At 44.3% G+C, this 24,522-nt stretch overlaps 2 protein-coding genes across 4 annotated transcripts; one reads left to right on the top strand and one right to left on the bottom strand.

Moving 5' to 3' along the window:
- Positions 1 to 412: 412 nt before the first annotated feature.
- SPRYD7 (SPRY domain containing 7) lies at positions 413 to 10,111 on the bottom strand. Its single transcript, XM_061457393.1, has 5 exons — positions 9,976 to 10,111; positions 8,553 to 8,669; positions 5,331 to 5,497; positions 4,196 to 4,298; positions 413 to 1,643 (listed from the first exon to the last, which is right to left on the bottom strand). The coding sequence occupies exons 1-5, from the start codon at positions 10,094 to 10,096 to the stop codon at positions 1,546 to 1,548; spliced, it is 606 nt and encodes a 201-aa protein (XP_061313377.1). The 5' UTR covers positions 10,097 to 10,111; the 3' UTR covers positions 413 to 1,545.
- An 8,237-nt stretch (positions 10,112 to 18,348) lies between these two features.
- On the top strand, positions 18,349 to 24,504 carry TRIM13 (tripartite motif containing 13). Of its 3 annotated transcripts, none has more exons than XM_061457395.1 (2): positions 18,349 to 18,696; positions 23,173 to 24,504. In XM_061457395.1, exon 2 carries the CDS (start codon positions 23,176 to 23,178, stop codon positions 24,403 to 24,405), a length of 1,230 nt encoding a protein of 409 aa, XP_061313379.1. In that variant the 5' UTR covers positions 18,349 to 18,696; positions 23,173 to 23,175; the 3' UTR covers positions 24,406 to 24,504. The 3 variants fall into 3 exon arrangements, with proteins under 3 accessions (XP_061313379.1, XP_061313380.1, XP_061313378.1); XM_061457396.1 differs by having other exon boundaries at positions 18,375 to 18,507; XM_061457394.1 differs by lacking the exon at positions 18,349 to 18,696 and adding an exon at positions 18,756 to 18,874.
- Positions 24,505 to 24,522: the final 18 nt, after the last annotated feature.

Raw genomic sequence — 24,522 nt, forward strand, 5'->3', positions numbered from 1 at the left:
GGAGTGGAGCATCTCCCTTATGAGGAAAGACTGAGGGAGCTGGGTCTCTATAGTTTGGAGGAGACTGAGGGGTGACCTTATTAGTGTATATAAATATCTAAAGGGGGAGTGTCACAAGGATGGAGCCAGGCTCTACTCAGTGGCAAACAATGATAGGACAAGGGGTAATGGGTACAAACTGGAACACAAGAGGTTCCACTTAAACTTGAGAAGAAACTTCTTCTCAGTGAGGGTGACGGAACACTGGAACAGGCTGCCCAGGGAGGTTGTGGAGTCTCCTTCCCTGGAGACATTCAAAACTCGCCTGGACACATTCCTGTGTAACATTATCTAGGAGTTTCTGCTCCGGCAGGGGGATTGGACTAGATGATCTTTTGAGGTCCCTTCCAATCTCTAGCATGCTGTGATACTGTGAAAGGCTTTGATAAAGCTGTTTGTATTTGAAAATTCCAGAATCAGGTAATTTCTAAAAATATTTAAATAAAATAATTCATTTATGAAAATGCATTAACCCAGGAAGAGCAAAACACAAACATTCAGTATGAAGATTTTCTTCACAGTAAAAATTCTTTTAGGAAGTATATTAAATGAGACAAAAGCAAAAAAAAAAAAAAAAAGCATCTCATAATTTATATTCAAGGGCATCACATTTTAGAACAATATCTTAGCCATCAATCGTTCATAAATGATTCACAAAGAAATTAAATATGCTATTCCATAAGAGAATAATCTAACTTACAGTTTAAGATGTAAGGCTTCACTCTAACATCTCCTAGCCTTCCCACCTGACTCTTCACATAACCAAACTGAGTGATCTGTACTTGCTCTCCTACACCAGTAATGCAGCGTGGTGGTCCTCAAACACACAGGTAGTGTTCAGGTTTCATTTTTAAGGTCCAACAAAAAAGTATTACTAGAGAGTGTCATTATTATTTGTGTCAATAAAAGCAAATTAAAAGCTAGGAGAAATAAATAAGTTACATTTGCTTGTCTAAGACTGAGGGAATGGATTCAACTATACCTTGCAGAAAAAGTACCTATCTGCTAGTTATGCCATTGTATGGTTAGTCACTGTGCACAACTGGGACACCGCAACTCCAACTCACATGCTGGACACACAGTGCTCCCTTTAAACAAAGCACGAACTTCTGGTGAAAAAGTTGGGGGGGGGGAAATCAAGAGAACTATCCATCTCCATAGCTATCGTATGCATAAGAACTATTTGCTTTACAGAGCTCCAGGCTTTTTCAAAATACTGAATGTAATACTGATGACAATAATATCCCTTAGTATCCTTATGCATCAAGTACAAATCGGAGAAAAACACTGCCCCAAACACTCATTTTCAACTACAAACCATTGCCAGAAATCTCATATTTGCAGCACAGTTACCTGGTATTGCAGTCAACACATTAATTCTGCAGACCACAGTCACAAGTACTTACTTAAAATACAGATATGGTTCCTAAATGTAAAGTGAAGCTTTATTTAAGATGACAAAGCTTTTCTAACAGTGCAGGGTGCAAATTTTCAGTACGAAGACATTCAGAAGATTTGTTGCTCAAAAAGGATCTTTTCAAACCCTGGTGGAGGTGTGTGATAAAATTCACTGAACTGACAATCCAGAATGGCACTGTCATCAACTGCAGAAGAGAACCGAAAGAAGGAATCAGAGAAGGAACACTTACACATTGATCCTCTACCACACTGTCTTACTAAGTTATACACCATGCCCAAACCAGGAATATTCTCCAATTCATCCATTATATATATCTAATACATTTAAAAGACATCCCTTCAACAAACATGTTAAAGCCCTACACACACACCCACAGAGAGGAAATCATCCTTCTTTTCTGCTGTTTTCTTTAGTCAGTAATGGTCCTTGGTGCAGTCAATGGGAATGCTGCCTCTGATTTCACTATAAGCATTAGCAGGGCTTTAGACCATTTCCTCAAAATCTTCTACTCTATTTCTCCAGAAATCTCCAGACTAAGGACACTACTGACACCCATGGCACAGGTGTCACCTCCTCAGCTGCATATTTTTCTGTCTACTTTCTAATTCTGCTGGAGTGCAATGATTTTTCGGGAGATTTACAAGGTTTCAGACGTCTGCAATGGTTGGTGTCAGACCATCTTTTTTAGCAAAGACCATCTGATGCAAAGCAAGCATCTTTGCTTCTTTAAGTTAGAAGTTAATGGTTTTTTTACGATACCTCTCCCAATGTTTGATCCTTTGCATAATCCGAGACGCGAGTGTTTCTACATTGAATGTAGATACACTTTCTAGAAAAGAAACTGCTGAGGATTTTCACAGCAAAGCCTTCATATATTGCATTAGCAAATGGAAATACCATACCAGTCAGAAAAACAAGATCTCTTTCAAAGGCAACTTCTTTCCAAGATGAACCTGGTACACTAGCAATATTAAAACAGAAAAGCTTCACCTTCATTATTTTGGCTTAGAATTTAGATATCTCAGAGGCAAGGGGAATTTTCACCTCCTAGGCTCAGTTAAAACTCCTACTAGTATATTTGTTCAGTTTTGCAGTACTTACACAGTGTTTGCATCTCACTTCCATATAAGTGCCTGAGGTACAGCTGCTGCCGAGAACAACCTTTAAATCCATTTTTCTGTTCTACATTCTCAGGCTTGATACTGTGTTTGCCTGCCCTATGATGTTTCTTTTTAAAAGGTTTCTGTAGTTCTGGTCTGAATTATGGATAGAGTAATGCTTATGGAATTCTCTTTTCTATGTTCAAATCCCTTCACGTGATTAGAAGTAGCTCACGTTAAATTAAGAACATCTATAGTTAGAGCTTATACTAAGTAACTACCACAAAAAATTATTTGCAGACCTCAATTATTATAGCTACAAGTAGAAGACATGATAATTATGATGAAATTATGCCCACTTGTGGAAGATGATAGTAAGAGCTTGGCAATAAAAGGTCTGCACATCCTCCAGGCATGGAACTTCTTTAGTCAGAGAAAAAATTATTTATGGTAGACTAACATGCCACCAAATGTTTTCTGAGATCCACCTGCACCCTTCATTCTATGTTACACCATTTCCAAAACAGAGGGAAGATGCACCAATGAATTACCACAGCAATTCTGCTGCTCATGCAGTGCTCGGCACGAGATCCCTCAGTGCTGCAGGGCAGTTACTGCCCGCAACAGCCTTTTAGCAGCGCCATCATGGGGCTTCAGAACGCATCACAGACAAAATTTCCACTCTAGCAACTTGGAAAGATAAAATTTGTCATGTACATTTATAGACTTCAAAGGCTCTACAACACACCTAGGGGATTTTCTTCCTGCTCATAAAATTCAATATTACAAATGTATCAATGGGAACATGACCACAGTTCATCAGGAACCAACCATGACAGGAAAAAATTATCCACATCACATAGCTAATGATATCCTGGCAGAGGCTACTACTTACTTTACAGGAATAAAGATAATACAGCTGGGGATAGCTGTAGATGTAACAGAGGGAATCCAAGGAGCAGTTATCATTTGCTGTATGTTACAAGCCACAAGTGTAGCTTTGATTACGCACTGAGTTGGGGGAAGTGATGCCTTTCAGAAGAGACGTTAAACAGAATTCTGACTACTGGAGAACTACAAAACAACCGCCAAGTTCTGGAAAAGTAAATTGTTAACACATGCCTTGGCCAAATTCCAATTTCCATAATTCATAAATTCTTTCTTAAACTGCCTTTGCAGGGATTAATTGGATATGATATTTGTTTCTTGTTCAAAACTGCTGTGCTGTATTGATGGTTGCTGGCAAAACAGCTACCACAATTTGCTCACCAATTGCTGGATTTCAAAACTGGGCATCGATTTGGTACAGCAGCAAGGAGCTGTACCACTACAGCAGCAGCTGTACTAGTGCTACATTAAAGTTATTACTTCCAGAAGAAAATACAAACAGCAATTCAGTATCTATTTGCATTTAACACTGAATGCATTTATGAAGTACGCGAAATTCACAGGCATAAATACCAAGCTTCAGAGAGAAAGCAGATTAGCCCACAAGTCTACATGAGTTTGAATTTGTTGTTTTTCTTTTTTCCATCTGCTTCACAATTTTTTTACCTGGCGATTTTCAGACTGAGTGCAGTAACTCCCCAACCTTCTGGACCCATACCAAGAAACAGTTTGAAAATCTCTGACTTACCATAGACCACTGGATAGACAGTCCCTCGGATTCCTGAAGCTGGACAATGCATGTTCTTCCCATTTAAATATACATTTAATTCTACATGGTCATATGTAATGCCCTAAAAGCACAGAAAATTAACAAAAAACCCATCAACAACTTTATACATGTAAGACTGCTGCTTAATTTAGCTTTCTTAGCCACAGGCAACACCATCATGCAAACCGCAGCATCCTAGAAAACCCTGCATGAAATATTCCAGCAAAAGACTAGAAGTTAATAAACAACCAGTAACATTTGTATTTGCAGATACTCAGGATTCCTTAATGCTTACTCAGTCTGGATGCAGCACAGTACTGCATCCCATATCTCACTGGGTTTACAAAACAATTTTCCAAACTATTCTTCAACATGTTCCTTATCAAATGTTTAGGATATATAAAATTTTCAATTATTTCAATATTAAGCAGTTTGTGGGCTTCTTGTTTATATCTCCTCATGGAAATAACTAGTATAGAGCGGTCTGTCCATGCTTCCATACAGAAACCTCTCTCAGCACATTTACTCTGCCAGCAGCAGGAGATCATGGGTTCATACACAACACTATAAATATGTCAACTACACAGCAGAAAGCAAACACTAACTAGGTAATAAATTACTTGTTAGGTAAATGACTTCTGTCACTGTTTTGGTATGGCTGAGTGTGACCATCTGTGTTGTCCCTCAGTACTTCAGAAATCTATTTCTGTGACATAATAAAATAAATGAAAACTGGGGAATTAGCAGTAATACATCAGCTACTTTTCATAGAATCACAGAATGGAAGATCCCATCTCAATGTAGGATCCTTGTGATGGGAGTTATCCATCAGGTAGATACTGCAACTACACTGCAGGAGAGCATTAGAGGCTACTTTTCAAACACTGGCAAAGTCTGTCACTCGTTCACAAATACATCAATGAGAATGAAGACCACTGAAGTCCACTGATATCCAGGCTGCTAATCCATCCAAACACAATGGGACTTTGTATCAGCACTTCCCAAACTGGGAGATGCAAGCTGAAGAACTGTACTGAAATGGTCAGTATGACCACAGAGCTGTAAATAAGGGGAATCTAGGAACATCTGGAAAGTAAAGGCTTAAGGAACTCACCACCACATCACCTTCCTGAGGAAGGTTGTTTGCTGGTAGTCTGTTTTTCTCCTCATTGTTATAGTAGAGAGCTCCATCATTTCTCATCACCAGGCTATGGACATCTCGACCAAGTGGAATTTGATTCAAGTTTGCTTTCTGAGTTGCAACTCCAATACCCCAAATCCCTAAAATGTGACAGTAACATGGCAAGAAAACAAACAAACCAACCTCATTATTTTGAAGACTGCCTGAATCAGGACAGAATACAGAATGCCAGTGCCATGGCCATACTACTACTATCTCTTGGACATAGCAGAACTATTGCAGGTTAGCCCTGGTAGGCAGCTAAGCACCAAGCAGCCATACACTCACTTCTCCCCCACAGGCCGCAGAGAGATGGTAGAAGAGGGAAAGAAGACTAAAACCAAGAAAATTTTTCTTGTGGGTAAAGACAAAAATTGTTTAACAAGCAAAAGAGAAGTGGAAGAAAGAAAGAAAACAAACCAAACCAAAAGAATGTAATGGCAATCACTCACCACCTCCCACAGGCAGACTGAGGCCCAGCCAATTCCCAAGCAAAAGATGGCTAACCTCCCTAAAGCCACTCCTCTCCCTTTTGTTGCTTAGCATGGCATTACATGGCATGGAGGATCTACTTGGTTAGATCAGATTATCTGCCCGGTTGTGTCCCCTCCCCACCTCTTGCTGGAGGGTCAGAGTGAGAAACAGAGAAGGCCTTGATGCTGTGTAAACACTGCTCAGAAATAACTAAAACATTAGCCTGTTATCAGTATTGTTCTGGTCACAAATCTAAGAGCATCACAGGAGCTGCTATGAAGGAAGTTATCTCCATGCTGGACAGACCCAGTACAAGCAATCAATAGAAGTAACCAGCATGTATCCTGCAAAAAAAATCCAGAGAATTGTAATCACTTAGCTTAATTTTTATTCCCAGAAAAATACGAAAAGAGACTCTGAAACTGTAGGAGAATGTAAAAAATAAATCAAACTAGCATGGATTTGTGAACAATATTTCCTTTTCCCACTGGTGAGACTATTCTTAGGGAAAAAGAAGAAACTGTAAATATGACAGATCTTGATTTGGTAATGTTTTTGAAACTCATACAACATTGAAATAGTCAGATTATGAAAACATGGTCTAGACCTTTTCAGATTATGAAAACATGGTCTAGACCTTTACAGCAATATAAATGCACGACTGGTTAGAAAACTGTATTCCAGGACTACTCATCACGTCAAATCAAATCAAAAAAGATGATTCAAGTGGGGTTTGAGGTTTTGCAGTGAATGCACAAGGCCAGATACTGTTCCATATTCACATCAATTACTTGGGTAACGTGATGATGTGCTTGTTAAATGTGCTGCCAACACCAACCTGACAGGACTGCAACCTCTTCAGAGGCCCCTCAAGTTTTAAATGATCCTGACAAACTGGTAAGAGGTCTGAAGGAAAATGCATTTGCTTTTTCTGAATTATGAAGAACAGTAGGAACACTAAGTGGCACAAACACAATAGTGGCTTGGCAGGCTGCTCAATGAATATAATATGGGGGTTATCATAGACCACATGCTGAGCACGAGCCTGTGCCCTACTGTTGTGAAAAACTTCTGGACATATGGCACATGTAAAGCCAACACACTGTATGTACAACAGATGAAGGATGTCTACTGCTGCTGCAGCTTGAGTAGAGCATCCATTTTGAGCATCATATCTCAAGACAAATTAGTTCAATTAGAAATATTCTTGAACAAAACCAATCAAAAATGTAAAAACATCACCTATAAGGAGAATAAAAAAAAAAAAAAACCAACAAACCAGCCTGGGGCTGTTTAATCTGGAGAAGACTAAAATGAGGCAAAAATATAATAAAATCAGTTTCAAAAGACAAAATTGCAAACCAATTTATTCTTATTCTTACATACCCAGGAAGAAAAGGACAAAAGTGTGAACAAGATTCAGATTACACTCCTAAAACCTTTCCAATGGTCAGGGTGACCCCATAATGACTTTCCAATAGTCAGGGTGACCCCATAGTAACACTTCTGGGAATCAAAGTTTTAAGTTAAGTGATCTACAGTCCTCCTGCCTTGAGGCACAGAAATAGACAAGACACAGCTTGTCTTGTCTATTCCTGTCACAAGAACCAGGAGAGTTTATTTCCTGTGTTTCTCAAGCAGAAGAACATGGATATGTATTTGTGTGAGTAATGACCATATATAAATAACAGCTGCTGTGGATTCTTGCCCAAACATATAGGATACTAAAATTGCCAAACTAAGACTGATCTGGGGTTTACATACAGTTTAAAACCAAGCAACTGGTTTGACTGCAAGGTGTTTTGGACAGATTTGTGTTCATGCTGCCTGCACTCCAACCCAACTGAACACAAATAACCCTTACCCAGAAAAGGCCATATTCAGGCTCCAGCTGGTACTGTAAGGCCTGTCTGTCTCTGGACTAACACTTCCCTTCTTTCCTCTCCCTATGTAGTTAGGGAAAGAACCACTTCATTTTCACAGTGTCTTTTTTAAAAATACTGGGTAATTTTTAATGTCAGAAAACAGGCAAGCCTGGAGCATGCTCTGTACTAGTGAAGTTGACTGTATTAGTAAAAACATAATGCTTCCAAATTCCATTCACTTTCAGCTGCCTTACACCGTATCTGTGCAAAACGAAGAAACAGGGTGCTGAAAGGCTCCTCTTGATAAGGCGGTGTTGGAGTAAGTGCTGCACATTTGATTTGAAGAGTGAAGTGTAGCACAAGGAGTGTTACCCTTGCTTGGGCAAACACAGTGCATGTTAAAAGCAAATGGAGGTAGACAAATAGCTATAAACACTGCTGGATAAACTGCACTATTAAAAAAAATACTTCACAGCGACAGTATTTTATGGGGTTATAAGCATTTATTTACCAAAAAACATTTCTAACATATGCTAACCGAAAACCATGCACATAACAGCATATAAAACAATATGGTGTTTTTTTAGGGTGTGCGCTCTTTTAGAATATACTTACCATGTTTTTTAATATTTCAGAGCCATGATAAAAATGAAAAAAAAATTCCTGTTACACAATGTCAGCTTATAGACCTCTCCAACATTCACAAGTTCAAGGATGCAATCAGAAAGATTCATGTACTCGGCACTGGAGATACGACCACCCGCAGTCAAACCAACGCACCTTCCAGGTTTAAAGTTGTACATTTTTGCTGACTAACCTGTGGACTGGATTTTAAACTCAAAATAGCTCTTGTTCTGATGCAAAGGTGCATTGGCTAAGCAGCCTCCCGTGCCACATATTCTTCTGCCGTTTTTAACAATCACAACATCTGTTCCTGCAAGAAGAAAAACACCCGCAAAACTTCAAAACATCTTTAGAAGTCTGGAAGCAGCGCTTAAAAGCCCTAAACACTGAGAACTGTTTTTGTTCTTTCTCCCCACCTAAGAGCTTCATTAGCTTGTGAGAACAATGATGATAGGCTATGCTTTGAAGTAGGAAAAGGAAGGCTGTTTATGGGGTAGTTCATCTTCCAACTAGGGCTTATTTATTTAAAATCTATACACTGCTCTAATTTTGCCTCTTGGGTTTCACGGCACCATGCTGATTACAACCTTTGCTCAGCCACATCAGAAGAATAACTTACTATTTAGTCAGAAAGGGTTCACTACGAGACCAGAACCCTGTACCCTCTCTCTATACACTGGAGGAAATATGTCTGCCAAGAGAAGAAAAGGCATATTGGGTAGAAACACTGGATGGAACTGCAAGGTGTTTAGTTATTCTCTGACAAAATCCTTTTATTAGAAACATGCCTGCCAAAACAGAGAGAAGAAAAGAAGCCCTCTGCCAAATTTTTCTTCTCCAGTGGAACACTTCATCTTTAGGCACTGTTGTCACTGTGAGAAACATGGGAAACAGTCAAAGTTCACTGATACAAATGAATAAAACCAGACTAATAATTGAGTGGTTGGGATCAGCCACACCACCTTCCCCCTAGCTCTATCCCCTGTTCTGCTGCAGCTGACCCAGATCCCTTCTCTCCTAAACAACTCCCAGGCATAGCTTTGTGGACAGCTCATCCTCAACACGTGGTATGGCCCAGACTCCCGTGGCTCATTCTGCACCTTCACTGCTGCAACTCCCTGCTCTGAATCACCATCCCTTGTGGAATGACCAGAATCTTCAGCCCTATCAGGCTGCCTTCTCTCCTCAGGAAACCCCTCTGAGACTGAGATGCACCCCTACATACTCATTCTGCTGATAAGCCTCGACTGAATTTAAGCCAAAGTGAGATTTCTTCCTGAAAACTGCCAAATCCTTCCGAAGAAGTAGCCCAAAAGCGACTTCCCAGCACACTTCCCTGGGAGGAGAGAGGGCGCCTGGGGCCGGGCACATTCCCCCTCCGGCCAGTATGGTTACACGGTATTAAGATAACTCCACACCGCTACCAGCGCCGCGCCCAGGCTTCCCCGGTACAACCCTCCCGCTCGCCTCACAGGTCAGCCCCGCCGCGCCACGGACCTGCGGCCTTCCCCGCCGCTGCCAACCCTCACTCTCCGCTCTCCTTCCCTCCCCACGGCCCGTCACAAGCGGCTCATGGTGGGCCGAAGGGAGACCAGGTCCCGCCTCTCCCTGCTTACCCATGCGCTGCGTGTCGAGGTGCACCGCCGGCATCTCCTTTAGCGGGATGTGGCCGGCACCGCCATCCTTGCACCAGGAGAAGCAGCACCAGGAGAAGCAGCAGAACATGGAGGCGGCCATGACTGGCCGCTCCCTGCCGCGCCGCGCAGGCGCAACAGCGGCCAGTGGGGCGGGCGGGGCAGCCCCCCCTGGCGGGCGGGAGGTAGCGGGGCGGGCGGGCGTTCTTGCCCGTATGCCCGCTCCGGTGCGGCATGGCGGGAGGCGGCGAGCAACGGCGCCCGGGACAAGCTGTCCACGCGGGGCCTCGTGAAATCCAGCACGGCCTGAAAAATAAAATCCCATTAAACCTCCATCTTTCCTCAGGAAGTGAAAATTCAAATGGAAGCGAGTGCAGGACAGAAATCCTCTCCTCTGCAGCTGTGGGGTAACGTGGTGCTGGCTTGAGGTGTCAGTACACAAGCCTCTGCATGCAGCCACCTAAAGAACAAGTGACATATATATATATATATATATATATATAATGTGAGAATATATATCTACATGAATGAAAGAGGAAACTGATCATGATGGGCAGGTAGTGCACGTCACATCAGCGCACTCCACAGTGCTGGGCCACATGGAAGGGCATGGAAATGTACCGGGCAGTTATTTCTGTCTCCAAGTAACAGGAACCCCATAAGAACCCCATTTATTTATTTATTTATTTATTTATTTATTTATTTATTTATTCATTTATTCATTCTTTCCCTTCTTTAATTCTTTCTCAGAAAAGTCGACAGAGACAGGACTCCTTGAAGCAAAGGTTTGTGCAGCCAAGGCCAGTTACCATGGTTGCCTTGATGGTGTCTGCTCCTTGTGTGTTTCCTTTTCTCCTCATCTTCCAGACCTGTTTGGCTTGTGAGTGTTAACTTCTCTGGGTCCTGTTTGCTTCTAGAGCACCTCCTCATTCGTTCAGAAGCTTTGGTAAGTGTGAAACTGAACCGCAAAGACTGCTGCAGTGAAAAGCCAACATACTATCATTGCACTTAGCAGTTGTTTTGCAAAGCAAGCTTTGGAACCAGCTTTGCGTCCCTTTCATAGAGGCAGAATGCCACTTAATTAAAAAAGCTGTAGCTTTGCTTGTAGCCTCAGGTTAAACAAGTGTTTCTTTAGCAAAAGCCCTAGAGCTGTCCCTACAGCATCCAGAACAGGGGCCACAAACTGGGCTCCAACAAGTATAACAAATAGTGATAACATGGCTATAGAAGCCCACCTGTATCTACTTCACATTTATATTTATCTACAGGCAAATAGCCAAGACATGTTGTGCCATAAATTGCTGTCCTAAAATGTTTTGCAGATAATTTAAATACTTACATTTAAAGGTCTGTTTCTTTCCAAACCAATTTGGGATAAAACTCTTGTTTCTCATGATTCCGTGGCATTTCACCTACAAAACTCCCTTACTGTTTTATTACAGTATATAATATGATGCAACTAATGTAACCCATGTGGTACAGCGTTGTCTGTCTTTAGGAGGGTAAGGGGTTAAGCGAATATTCAAAAACCCTTGTTAAAAGAAATCTTCATAGCAAGAAATATCTTACTGGTCTGGATGGGGTGTATCAGTCACACTTACCCCATTACTTGAAATATGAAGTGAAACACTTTCTCAAAATTGTGCCTAAAACCAATCTGATTTTAAGAGCAGCTTTAAAATATGCTTCCTTTCTTTTATTGGCCTTACTGTTACAGCCCATAAACATTTGGGGTCAAGAGCTCACTTCCTTAAAATACGCCAAATGGGATTAGTCTTGAACTTCTAAGAAGTACATATTAGGTGGAAACTGATGTTTATTTCATATGGAGGGCATCATGATTCTTATTGGTGGCTTGTTGTTCATGTAATTAGACCTATTTAAATCACTGCGGGATTTTTATTGTCTGTCACACACTGCGGGTTTGCTGCAGTAAATGCTGAAAGACAAATGTTAATATGGTTAAAAAAACCCCAAACCCCAAACTTAGAAGGGGACTCAAACTCCAGATGACTCCCCATCCCATTTTTTTTCCTCTGAGACCCAGGAAGTCCTTTCTTCCCCAAAAGAAGCACTGGAATATAAACACATCTCACCACATGAAGTCAGCATTGCCGAATCAGTTGGACTTCCAGGAGATGGGGCCTTGGGGAGCAGTGGCTGGCTGTGCCTTCCTGCCAGTTTCCTGCTCCACTTCTTTCTTAACTTGAGAGGCTGGTTTTACAGGTGAGCAGACTGCAGCACTTATGGGGTGAAGTACATGCCACAGCTTGGAAAAGTTGCCGGTGCTTCTTCGGAGCACACTGACTCCAGTGCTGATGCGCTCAGCAGGCAGGAAGCCTCGGAGGACCAAGGTCAGTGCAGCCCTTATCCCTGCGCCCATCCTCTCTCCCTGCAGGATTGGAGCCTGGCTGCTGAGCACCCTGTCAGCAGCTGGTGATACAATGAATTGTGCAGGAACAGCAGCAAAGATGTTTGTGAAGGCTCCAGTGCTAGACAAAATCAAGCAGATAATAGGTCCAGTGAAAGTAAGGCAAAAGTCAGCTGATAAGAAACATTGCTTATCCATATGCCTGTCTTGGAGGATGAGGTGAGCAATTCTAGCAGGATAGTATTTTATCTGTAAATGTGCTTGTCAGCCTGTTCAGAGCATATTTGAACACTGACATTTTTACAGGGCACATTTCCCCAAGGAAATGAAGATCTGGGCTCCAGTATTTAGAAGTATAACTGTGCTTGGTAATGAAGGGTTAATTCAGCTTCTGCCTTTCTTGAATGTGCATTTCTTTCACTGGGGAGGCCAAGTGTTTAGAACCCTCCCACACCGGAAGCAAAATTATGCTCAGCATGTCTAAACATGTTTGTTGCTCACAGGGTTTTAACTTTATTTCCTTGAACAGTAGCAGCAGAGACATTTTGTCTGGGAACCACGTTAGAAGAACAGGAAAATGACTGGTCCTGTCCATTTCACAAATGCAGGCGTATTTGGAGGTCCTGCCAAAAGAAAATGGTGGTCATTGACTTGTTTTGTTTTCTAGCTCACAGCTTCATTCAGAAAATACAACCATCTCTCATTAGCCCCGCAAAGTAGATCTACACTGCCTGCAGACGAGTATGTTTCAGAGAGGTTCCCTGATACCACCAAATTTGTGTGCAAGAGGGGAACTCTCTCACCCATTGTTTCAGTATGTAATGCAACACAATGAACCAGTTCTCAGAAAAATAATTCCTCTTCGTCCTGTGAGTAAAATCCTCTGGGACTTGCTTCTCTGCTGCCACAGGCTTTGCAGAGGCACTTACACCTGTGCAAACCAGCAAAAAAAATAGTGGTTAAATATGCTGGAATGGCTTTAGGAACATCTCCATGCAGCTTGCACAGAAGAAAATGATGGTGCAGGACTGGAAAATCAAGGTTTGTTTATTGAAAGCAGTCCCACTCCTAGGGTCAGGCCTGTGGTTTGGAAGATGATACAGACAAGGTCTCAGATGAAAAACAGGTTGTGCTTGTACTTTTGAAATCTTCATTATAATGTGTTCTTGTGAGGATTAATGTTCTGTAGAAAGTCTTCTGGTTTATACAGCTAATCTGATGCTTGCCAAATCATAGAAGAAATTGTATATGAAAATTAATTTTGTTCCTCGTTGTTCTATTTACTTTGGAGGTCACTGCTCCTTTCCTCTTTATGCAATCTAAGCAAAACCCACCAGAGCAGAGCTTTGATCTCCAGGCAATCACAAACCTCATTAAACCTGACAGGCACGCTGGCCGTGCTTTGTTCAGGAAGGAGCAATTCAATTCTTTTATGGCATAAGACTGCTGAAGACTGGAAACCACTGCCGATGGCACAGGGGTGTGTGGCCAAGCACTGGGACCAGCGGGCTCGTATGAGCAAGCACTAATTTGGGGAAAGTCAGAGCCATTTCTCGAGGGACTGCTCGCAGATGCAGCAGCAAGAGCACAGATTGGTTGCAGCTGTGTTTGCCTGTGTGCATGTCCGGGGCCGGAAACACCACACGAGAGCCAGCAGACAGTGGGAGAAGCAGTGGTGTATGGCCCTGAGAAAAAGCCAAGGGACAGCTTCTTCTGGGCAAGAATCCTTGCTAGAGCAGCAAACTTGGACTGCCGCGCAGCACTCCCTCCCATTTGCTTCCTCTGCATGCAAGGAAATGGGACATGGCTGTACATTCTTTGTAAATAAATAGGATTACGCTAAAGAGCTAACTGAATTCATCATTGATCCCCCCTCCCACTCCTCCAAATAAAACATGGCAAAGTGCTGAATATTAGTTAACTGTGTGGGTCAAAGTTCTGTACCTGGAACTACAGGGCTTGCCAGTACTGCTAAAATGGTCACTGGGGACCCTGCAAGTATCAAAACAGTCTCTGAAATTCAGACCTCAAAACAGCAGTTGATCATTTCCACTGCTGATGACCTTTCATGGATTTTTAATGCCTAGTATTTCTACAATGCATATTAAAAGTAGCTTTTATGGAATAATAACAAGAATATGTATTCTCTGATTCCTCTTTTGGAGTGTCTAATATAGTCTAGATGTATCTGTTGAAAAGAAATGTGGTCAGATATGATATAATTGTGAAACATGTACATGAGTAAGGTGTTTGATACACAGAGCTGTTTTGAATAGTTTATTCGTGTTAGCTTACAGTGTCTTACCAAGCTGCTATCTGCATCAAAGCTCTTGCAGGTTTATGTCTGTATTTAGCTCCTCACAGCAACTGCATCATACATGTCCGATTGTCCCTCTCCATTTGAGGGTAGGCTCACACCAGCATAGCTGAATAAAGCAGCATGATTCAAGTGTGATCAACTTGAAAATGTACCTGCTCATTGCAGGGGGGTTGGAGCCAATGACTTTTAAAGGTTCCTTCTAACCCAAACTATTCTGTGAGTCTGATTTTATGAAGTCACTGTCCAGGAGTGTACTCTGACAATTCTGCAATAGGAGGTGAAGCCTTAACTTCCTTCAGGGCAGCCAAGGGTGAGACTGGAAAATGACCCCAACTACCTCTTTTCTTTGGTTTTTCACTCTAGAAGACAGTTACAGTCTGACAGGTAGGTTTTTGATAGCATGGCTTCAGAGAAGCCTTACTGATGGGAAATACAAACCCAGGAGGACAAAAAACAAACACAAAAAAGCTGCTTTTAACTTCAGCTACATTTATCAATAAGTTTTGTTTTAGACATCTCCAGCGCAGCACAGGGGGTGCCTGGGGCCCGGAATGAGCAGCTGGTGTGGCCTAAGGGCAAGGCTGTGTTACTTTTGGCAGCAGCGCCGGCAATAGCTGGCTGGAAGGAGTTGTGAAAAGTATGGCCTGTGGGGGCACTTGTGTTTTATGCTGACGTGTGTGCCGGCTGCCACCAAAACAGGCCCTCTCACTGGCTCGTCCTGGCACTGGTGGTTGCTCGGCTGCGGGATCAGCTGGATGCCAAAACTGATCCCACTAAAAACTTTTCCTTTGTTTTTAAACTAGATTAGCTTTCAGCTCTGTTGGCTAGCTGATCTAGCTTAACATGTGGCTGCATGAATGTTGGAGCCAGCAGAGAGGAGGCATCAGGAAAGCATGACTAAGGGAAGGGAAAAGGATGGAATAATGTCTTTTGCCAATAGCACATCTCAGCTTGCCTTAACCCCCGTGAATCTACCTCGCAGGGTAAAATTACCTGTTACAGCTTGAGTCACTTTAACGGCTTGCTTCGACAGAAAGGGAAGAATCTTGTTCCTGTTTTCCTCACTCCTCTCACGTTAGACCTGCTGATTGAACTGGTGTAACCCACTGAATCAGCAGGAAGCTCACTCTGGCAAAGAAAAAGGAGCAGCGTTCTGCTGGCCTAGTGGGTGAATCAGCTCAGTAACACATGTGCCAAGGCTGCAGAGCTGGTACAGGCAGGGAGGGCAGCAGCAGCTGGCTCTGAGGCCTCTGACTGAACACAGCACACAGCTTCAGGCTCAGAAATCCCTGTTGTAATGCTTAAGCAGAAGAGTCACAATCTGGGTTCTCTATGCAGTTTACAGATGACATTAGGCACTATCCCTTTGTCTTACAACAAACATGGTGTTTGTCTCATAAAGCTGAAGTTGCCATTGGTTTATAATTCCTTCCACACTCCTCCCTGTTTTCAACCCTCCTGTGGGTGACATCTGTCCTAACGCTTCCCTCCAAGTGGGCCTCTCCTTTGAGCCTAGATTTCCCTTGGGTTTGTTTCCTTATTAGATAGGGAAATATTGCCACAGATCTACTAACGCTCTTTTGCATCAGCCAGAACTTTTCTCAGAAGCTTCAACAAATGGTCCCTGATGTTGCTTCAGGAACACAATGTGCTCTCAGATGTGGGAATGCAAGCTCATAAGCAAGCTGCTATCAAAAGACCTCTATAAACAACAACTGGTTAAAAAGAGTATAGAAAGATGAACTCATGTGTGTGCAAAACAGGTGGTTGTGTGCAACTCTAGTGATCAGATAGTAGTAAAATGCCCAAATTATATTTGATGTGCTCGGGACAGTCATGGTACACTTAAGCATGGCACTGGCTGGGCGCTGTCTCCATGCACCAAGAACAGAAATTCCATGCTGTGTTTGCCCAAGTTTAGGCTTTCATCTTTTGAAAGAAAGAAGTCCAGGCAAAGAGGGACAAGAACATCTTCAAATGAAGAGGAGATATCACAGATGGGCAGGTGAGTGACAGAGCACTGGAACAGGTTGCCCAGGGGGGTGTGGAGTCTCCTACATTGGAGATATTCAAGGCCCGCCTGGACAAGTTCCTGTGTGATGTACTCTAGGTTACCCTGCTCTTGGAGGGGGGTTGGACTGGATGATCTTTTGAAGTCCCTTCCAACTCTTTGGATTCTGTGGGATTCTGTGTCCACTCATGCTGATACAGCTCCTCTTCTTTTATAAGGGGACAGAGTAGGACCAGTGCAAAGAATTAGTGATGAATAAAATGTACTCTAAAAATATCTCAGGAAAAAAGCTGTATGAGAAATGTATGAACTTAATAATGAGTGAGGAATCTAAAATGCCCTATTGTTGATGATGTTTTTAACCATAAAATCACAGAGAAGATTAGAAGAATCAGGAAGTTCTTGATATAAAAATGGCTGTTGGGAAAGTGTAGACCAGGGGTACTTTGAAAACATGAAGTACAAGCACTGGGATATCACTTGAACACAGTCTGGGTAGTGGAAGAGTGGATTAAGCTATCGCTTTTCAGAAACTGGGATGATCTGATGATGGACAGATGGACAAAGGAGATGATGGACAATTAGGAAGAAACAAGCAGGATGTTAAGAGCACCTGAAGGTCTTGGTTGCTTTTGTGCAGCAGCTCTGCCTTCCAGGGCTGCTTTCTGGTTGACAGTGGATGAAATACGGCAGTGTATGAACACTCTGAAGGGGTTTCCAAAAACACTTGTCCTTGATCCAACTGTTCCTGTTAAGTCCAGCTGAGAGGCCAGGCCAGGCATCAGGAGGGAAGGTGAGGAAGAGGAGACTGCTTCCTCTTCTGGCTGCAGTGAACTGGGGAACCACAGCTTTGGCATGTTATTGAATGGGTTTAAAATTCCAGGTTCCTAAACAATTGGCAGAAAGATGTCAGCTGCATGAGGGAACTCCGTCTGAGAGAAATACGGTATAGCCTGTGACAGTACTTGTGTGGGTACTCCTGAATGTGAATAGACTCCACCGTGCAGATGAGTGACGTGACTGCAGTGGGTGAGTGAAGAGCACGGGAGTGACAGGGGTGCAGGAGGCAGAGTACATGTGTTTGGGAACAGCTTTTGATGTAGTGTTTCACAAAGTCTAACTCGGAAGTTCAGTTTGGCTTTGATGTGAGACTTGTTGACTTGAGATCTAACAGAAGGACTGCAAGGAAGATATAAAGCACAAAGATCCTCTGTGGTCTCAGCACTTCCAGCTGCGGTTTCACAGACCTGTAAGCTGAGGGTCCTCCCAGGCAGATGTGGGATCCATCGTGCTCCATCTCCCTGGGACTAGCCCATGTTAGGGCAGGAGACCTGCATAGTTATAAGAGGCCATGGTACTCTCTAACAGATTCATTGGTAGGAAATAGTACAGCTAGCGCGTTAAAGCAAATAGGAATACATCTCTATCCTTTTATGAAGCACATAAGGATACCTGGCTAAAATGATGTTAATTGTTTAATGAGTGCTTTCAGGATGTGGAAGATGCTCGTCCGGATCGCCACCCAGCAGTGCTCCTCCTTAGGCTGCGCAGCGCTCGTTGGTGAGCTGTAGCCTCAAGCTTAATTTGGCAGGGTTAATAAACAACAGAACCCCGTCAGCATCTCGCCGGAGACACTCGCAGGGGCTGAGGAAAGAGGCATCCACCGCCTGATAGCGAGGCCGCCCGTTCTTCCTTCCCTTCCTCCCTCTGGGCAGCCTCGGGGGCTTCCTTTGCCTCCCGCCAGCGAGTGGAGGAGGAAGAGCCGCTGCAGCAGCGCCTGCCCCGGGGTCGGATCGGCGGCCGCTGGCCAAGGTGGGTGGGCGCACCCGGGCCGGGGCTGCGGGCAGCAGCTCCTGAGCCACCGACAGCTTCAGCAGAGGCCGGGGCCGCGGCCTGCCCACTCGTTCTGTGCCGAGCGGCGGCGAGGAGGGGCGTGCGGCCGGGCGGACAGCGGGTGGCGGCCCTCGGCATCGCCCGCCGCCACTGACCGCGCTCGCCGGGGTGAGAGGGGGGCACCGGGCCCGGCCGCGCTGGGCCGGGCCAGGCGGGTCGGCGGGAGCGGAAGCCGACAGGCTGGGGCCCGGCGAGGGGGCCGGTCTGGACGCGGCGTGGTGCGGGTTCCGCGGCTGCCCGCTCCCTGCGCCCGCCCCGGCCTCTCCGCTCCCCGCGGGCCGGCATGGTGAGTAGCGGGAGCGGCGATGCGGCCCGCGCCCGGGCGGCGGGAGAGGCAGGCCCCGCCGGGCGGGTGAAGGCCCCGGCATGGTGCGGTCGGCGGGGGGCCGGCGCGGCCGTTGGTTCGGGTGGCAGCGCTGCTCCCGCCTCCGTCGTTCTGGGCCTTGCGGAGAGGGCCCCTCCCGAGCAGCGGTGGCCGGTGGGGCAGCTGTGAAGCCGGGAGCGGGGCCGGGCGCGACATGGCCCTCCAGGCGCGTGTCGGGGGCCCCGGAGGAGCGGGGCTGTAGCCCGGAGCAGGCAGAGAAAGCCTGCCTGGGGACGGGGCAGCGAGCGCAGGAGCGGACGTTGGCGCTGCGCGGTCGGCATGTCGGGCTCTGGGGAGGACACCGTTTGCCTGGGCCTGCGACTGCGCCGAACCAGGGTTGCTTGTTCCTCCGGGCCTCTCAGGCGTTCTGAAGGCTGAACGTGTTTGATCCACCTGGTTCTTCTGGAAAAAGTTTGGCCATGGTTTAAAGCATGGCCACTTTCCTCAGCTCTTTTTGGCCGCCTGAATACCCGCTGCACCCAGGTTTCGATAGTCCCATGTTTCAAGCGTCTACATTGACCCTCCATTAGGTTGTGGGTCCTCTTGATGGTGGTTAAGATCGTTGCTGCTGGAGGGAGGAGCTCCCATCACCGTTCCTCCTACCTTGTTTGTGCGAGACCCCTTTCTGGGCCGATTCAACACACCAGCCTGACAGAAAGCGGAGGAAATTGCTTGTAAGAGGCCTGACAAGGACGGGGGTCCTTGCAAAGGAAGGGAGACAAGAATTCTGACTAGCTCAGTTGCTTGTGGAAATGCAACATGACTCGATTAGGTTTTATTTGGAACCCTTACACGCTATTGCAGGAAGCTTGTAATTCAAGAGCTACCTTCTTGTTTCGCTTGACGGCTGGTGAAGTTTGGGTTTTGCTTTCAGCCTGCTTCTGGCATTAGCCAGTGTCTGTGCTGAGAAGCACGCTAAATGAGTGTCTCTGGAGTGTGGGGAAAAGCTACTGTGGTTATTTTTGCATTTATGTTTTGATTTCTTTGGCTGTTCATCTTCCTAATGATAAATTGTGCAAGTGGCTCTTTCTGAAGTGGGTGACATCTGCTGGATTTGTACCCAGAAAGCTTATGTAGCTCAGATGACAGAAAAAAAAACACTGTGCCTTTTGGGTCACGTGCTACGTGTGGAGAATTCCAGGGCCATCCAAACCTGCATCAGAAGTTACACAGAGAAACTCCCAGTGGAGAAGTTGAAATGTTGCTGCAGTTTCTCACACAAGGACCAGGTTGCTAATACAAAGGGATATTTCAATCCACGGATGACTTACTCGCTGCAATTAATGTCCTAACCAAGACGGAAGTTCAGCTGCTCCAGCCAGTCATACGGGTTTTCAGTATTGTTGGTTTGGTGTTAGTGGTGTTGTAAGAAGGGGAAAAAAAAAACCCTTGTAGACTTGCCCATTTCCTTTTCTAAAAATCCAAGGGTTTTAATGATGTCATATAATGGTTTGAAAGTTCAGTTATATTTATAAAGCGTAATTATTTAATTGGATAAGTGGGGTTGGAATGAAACAGAACAGTTTTCTTTGGATCCTGAAACCTTTTTGTGTATCTTTTTTGTATTTTTAGGAGCATGAAAGTCTTCTGTGTTTGTCTTGCAATTTTAATGGAACATGTTGTAGTAAGCATTTTCTGCAGTGATTTGCAGTCCTCACTCTCAGGCATGCAGAGCTGCTTTTCCAGCTCCCTGAGAAGTGAAATCCTTCCTGCTAAAGGAGGTGGAGCACAGCAAATGTTTTCTGCAATGTGAATTTACGTTTACTAAGAGATGGAGAGCTGACCTTTTAATAACTGACATTTGTAGTTATTACTCCCTTAACACACAAGCCAAACCGATCTCTGTGCTATTGCTGAGGCTTAGTTATAAAGAGGAAGATTCAAGAGTATAGGGCAAAATCATGATCTTCTCATCATCCCATTCTATTTAGCTGTAGTAAGAGGATGGAAGAGAAGCATTGCTTATTCTGGTGTTGAGAAGTGCTTCAAAATCACGCTCACAGAAACTGAACTTACTGGATGGGATCTGTGGTCTTGCAGGAAACCTTAGGTAGTAGTGGAGTCCTTAGAGCTTTTCTCTGAGGCTTTGTCCCTAGCTGTAATGGTTCTTTGGGTTTCTTCTGCCCAATGACCTTAGTCCTGAGGTTGAGTAGAAAAGCTGGCAACTTTTTCGAACTCTCCCTGTTCAAACAAGGGAATATCTCTCCTTGTCACTGGAAAAGCATGTGAGGTTTGCTTACACCTGTCATGGTTTAAGCCCAGCTGGCAACCCAGAACCACATTTCTCGAGAATGGCTTTTACTGAGAAGTCTCACTGTGACTGTATGGGTCCTCTTGTGAAAGAAACTCAGAACTGACCTTGCTTTTCTTACCTGTAGTGGTCTTTGCTTTCCTTGGATCAATGGTATTGCTTTCATTCTTCTGTGCAGCATAAAATGGTTAGGGTTGGAAAGGACCTTAAGATGATCAAGTTCCAACCCTTCTGCCGTGGGCAAGGACACCTCAGCCTAGACTATGTCACCCAAGGCTCTCTCCAACCTGGCCTTGAACACTGCCAGGGATGGAGCACTCACAACTTCCTTGGGCAACCCATTCCAGTGCCTTAGCACCCTCACAGTAAAGAACTTCTTCCCTATAGCCAATCTAAACTTCCCCTGTGTAAGTTTAAGCCCATTACCCCTTGTCCTGTCACTACAGTCCATCATGAAAAGTCCCTCCCCAGTATCCCTATAGGCCCCCTTCAGATACTGGAAGGCTGCTATGAGGTCTCCACGCAGCCTTCTCTTCTCCAGGCTGAACAGCCCCAACTTTCTCAACCTGTCTTCATACGGGAGGTGCTCCAGTCCCCTGATCATCCTCGTGGCCCTTCTCTGGACATGTTCCAACAGTTCCATGTCCTTCTTATGTTGAGGACGCCAGAACTGTACACAATACTCCCAAGTGCTGTGCATGAACATGCATGGATCTTCCCTTGCAGCTGTCCTCTTGGCTCCCATGTTTTCAACTTCATATTTCTTTGAGGGGACAGAAACCTTAGTAATAACTTCAAAACTAATTTAAAAGAGCTCATTCATGCGCCTTGCTGTCACAGCAGTACTTTGATGTTCCTTCTTTGTGATACATCTTTTCATTTATAAATGGAATTTTATTACATATCTGTATTACTTATATATGACTGCATATTGTATAATATGGAAATAATTTATGCAAGGGAAGCATCTTTGTAATTATAGCTTGAAACTAAGTGAGAGTTTTGGCTAATACAAATTGTCACCCATTTTGGTCTTTATTAGCTGTGTGTTTTCTTAGAGTTTGCTGGAAGTTACAAGGTGTCTGCAAATGAGAACTTGGCTTTGGTTAGAGGCACTGTGAGGGTAGCACTGGGTCCCTTCACAGAGACTTTCCAGTTGAAAGAATTACATGATAAATCCTCTTCGTGTAGGTCCTGTCCACAGAAAGAAATTACTGAGGTGTGAATGCCTTAAGAGTGGAATTGGAAATAGAGATTGCAGATGAGGAAAACTGGTGAACAGCTTTGTTTCCTGTTGAATTATCAGCTGATCTTGGAAGTATTTTAACTTTGTGCTGAATAGCTGCACAATACCATGTTCACTTGGTTATTTAAGTATATTGCAGGAGCAAGAGGAAAGCTGACTTTTTAAGTGTGTGGTGACTCACCTTTGGCTTTGCAGGTAGAGCACAGAACCACATAACATACTCTTTAGCTGAAGAAATTTTGAAGATGGGCTTTGAAACTGTAAGGCCTGGAGGAGTTGAGCAAGTGAAGTGTAATCAAATCTTAGCAGGGCATGTTGGCTGAGTATCTTCTGTGAAAATCCAGTTTCTGTGTATTGTGTCAGTGAGGAAAGATATAAGTCTTGAACTGTTGTTATGAGTACCTGAGTTGTTTTCATTCAGAGTCCTTGCTGGGTCTGGCAAGCCTTTTTTTCCCAGAATTTTAGTTGGGAGTCCAGAAATGGTTCTGCTTGGGCACTGAGCTGTTCTTGTGCCTACCATCTGGTGGCCAGATACCACTGCTAACTGGGCTAGCTGCGGACCCCAGCTGTCTTAGGGGTATATCTGTCTTAGAGGTACTGGAGAAAAAGGCAGATCCTTTTCTCACTGAGCTGTGTCTCAGATGCAGATTGTTTTTTCATGGTTTCCCTAGAAGAGAAATAAATTTCCTAAGTTCCTGTTACTACCTTTCTTCTCTTTCCTAGGATATGATGGAGCTCCTAGAGGAAGATCTCACCTGTCCCATTTGCTGTAGCCTGTTTGATGATCCTCGTGTCCTGCCCTGTTCCCACAATTTCTGCAGAAAGTGTCTGGAAGGAATTCTTGATGGAAACGTGCGGAATGTTCTTTGGAGGCCGTCCCCTTTCAAGTGCCCCACGTGCAGGAAGGAAACTCCTGTTACTGGCGTCAACAGTTTGCAAGTCAACTACTCCCTGAAAGGTATCGTGGAGAAGTACAACAAAATCAAAGTAACTCCAAAAATGCCCGTGTGCAAAGTGCACAGCGGGCAACCCCTTAACATTTTCTGCCGGACAGACATGCAGCTGATCTGTGGGGTTTGTGCCACCCGTGGTGACCATACAAAGCATGTTTTCTGTTCTATTGAAGAAGCTTACTCCCAGGAGAAGCGGGCCTTTGAAACCCTTTTTCAGGGCTTTGAAACGTGGCGTTGTGGAGATGCCCTCTCACGGCTGGATACCTTAGAAACCAGTAAGAGGAAAGCTCTGCAGATGCTGACCAAAGATTCGGACAAAGTGAAGGAGTTCTTCGAGAAGCTGCAGCACACGCTGGAGCAGAAGCGCAATGAGATCCTCTCTGACTTTGAGACCATGAAGCTTGCAGTGATGCAGGCCTATGACCCGGAAATCAATAAACTGAACACCATTCTGCAGGAGCAGCGGATGGCTTTTAACATTGCAGAGGCCTTCAAAGACGTGTCTGAACCCATTATATTTCTGCAGCAGATGCAGGAGTTCAGGGAAAAAATCAAGGTGCTTAAAGAAACTCCTTTACCTTGTTCCAGTGTGGACATCAGCCCTACAATGAAGAGCTTTGATACCAGCCAGTGGAATGGCATAAAGCTAGTTGATGTGGACAAACTTTCCTTGCCTCAGGAAAACAACACTCTTAAATTCAAGATTTTCTCAGTCTTTTCGCGCAGATTTATAGTGAATTCTCTTATTTGCTTGCTTATTCTTGCTGTCACCAGGATGTCCTTTGTGGAGTCAGTTGTTGACAATCTCCAGTGCTGGAGATCTCACTTCTTTGCAATTAACTTGTCCTATTTGGCAGATACGGTGGAGATAGCAGATCACGCAGTCTTTTACTGGGAACAGATGACAGATGGAGCTTCACTTCTAAGAGAAAAGTGTAAAAACTATACATTGGTTGTACTAGATAATGTTGCACAGTTTGTGTGCAAGTATAAACTGTTGTGAAGCCCATGCAGGAATAGGAGAAGTAAGAGAGATCTGGTGAGCAAAACATAGAACTTCTTAAAATTGATTGGGTTTTTAAGTCTTCCAGTGAAAACATTCCGAGATTCAAAATGTTTC

Source organism: Pezoporus flaviventris, unplaced genomic scaffold (assembly GCF_033815535.1).
Source record: "Pezoporus flaviventris isolate CSIRO_AGI_PZ_B2104156 unplaced genomic scaffold, CSIRO_AGI_Pfla_v1 ptg000025l, whole genome shotgun sequence".
Taxonomy (NCBI): domain Eukaryota; kingdom Metazoa; phylum Chordata; class Aves; order Psittaciformes; family Psittacidae; genus Pezoporus; species Pezoporus flaviventris.

Excerpts from the sequence above, each read along its gene's own strand:
- SPRYD7 (XM_061457393.1), bottom strand. The coding sequence starts at position 10,096 with ATGGCCGCCTCCATGTTCTGCTGCTTCTCCTGGTGCTGCTTCTCCTGG. Across the intron at positions 8,670-9,975 it reads CCTCGACACGCAGCGCATGG|GAACAGATGTTGTGATTGTT; the intron begins GTAAGCAGGGAG and ends TTCTTCTTGCAG. Across the intron at positions 5,498-8,552 it reads GTTTAAAATCCAGTCCACAG|GGATTTGGGGTATTGGAGTT; the intron begins GTTAGTCAGCAA and ends GTCACATTTTAG.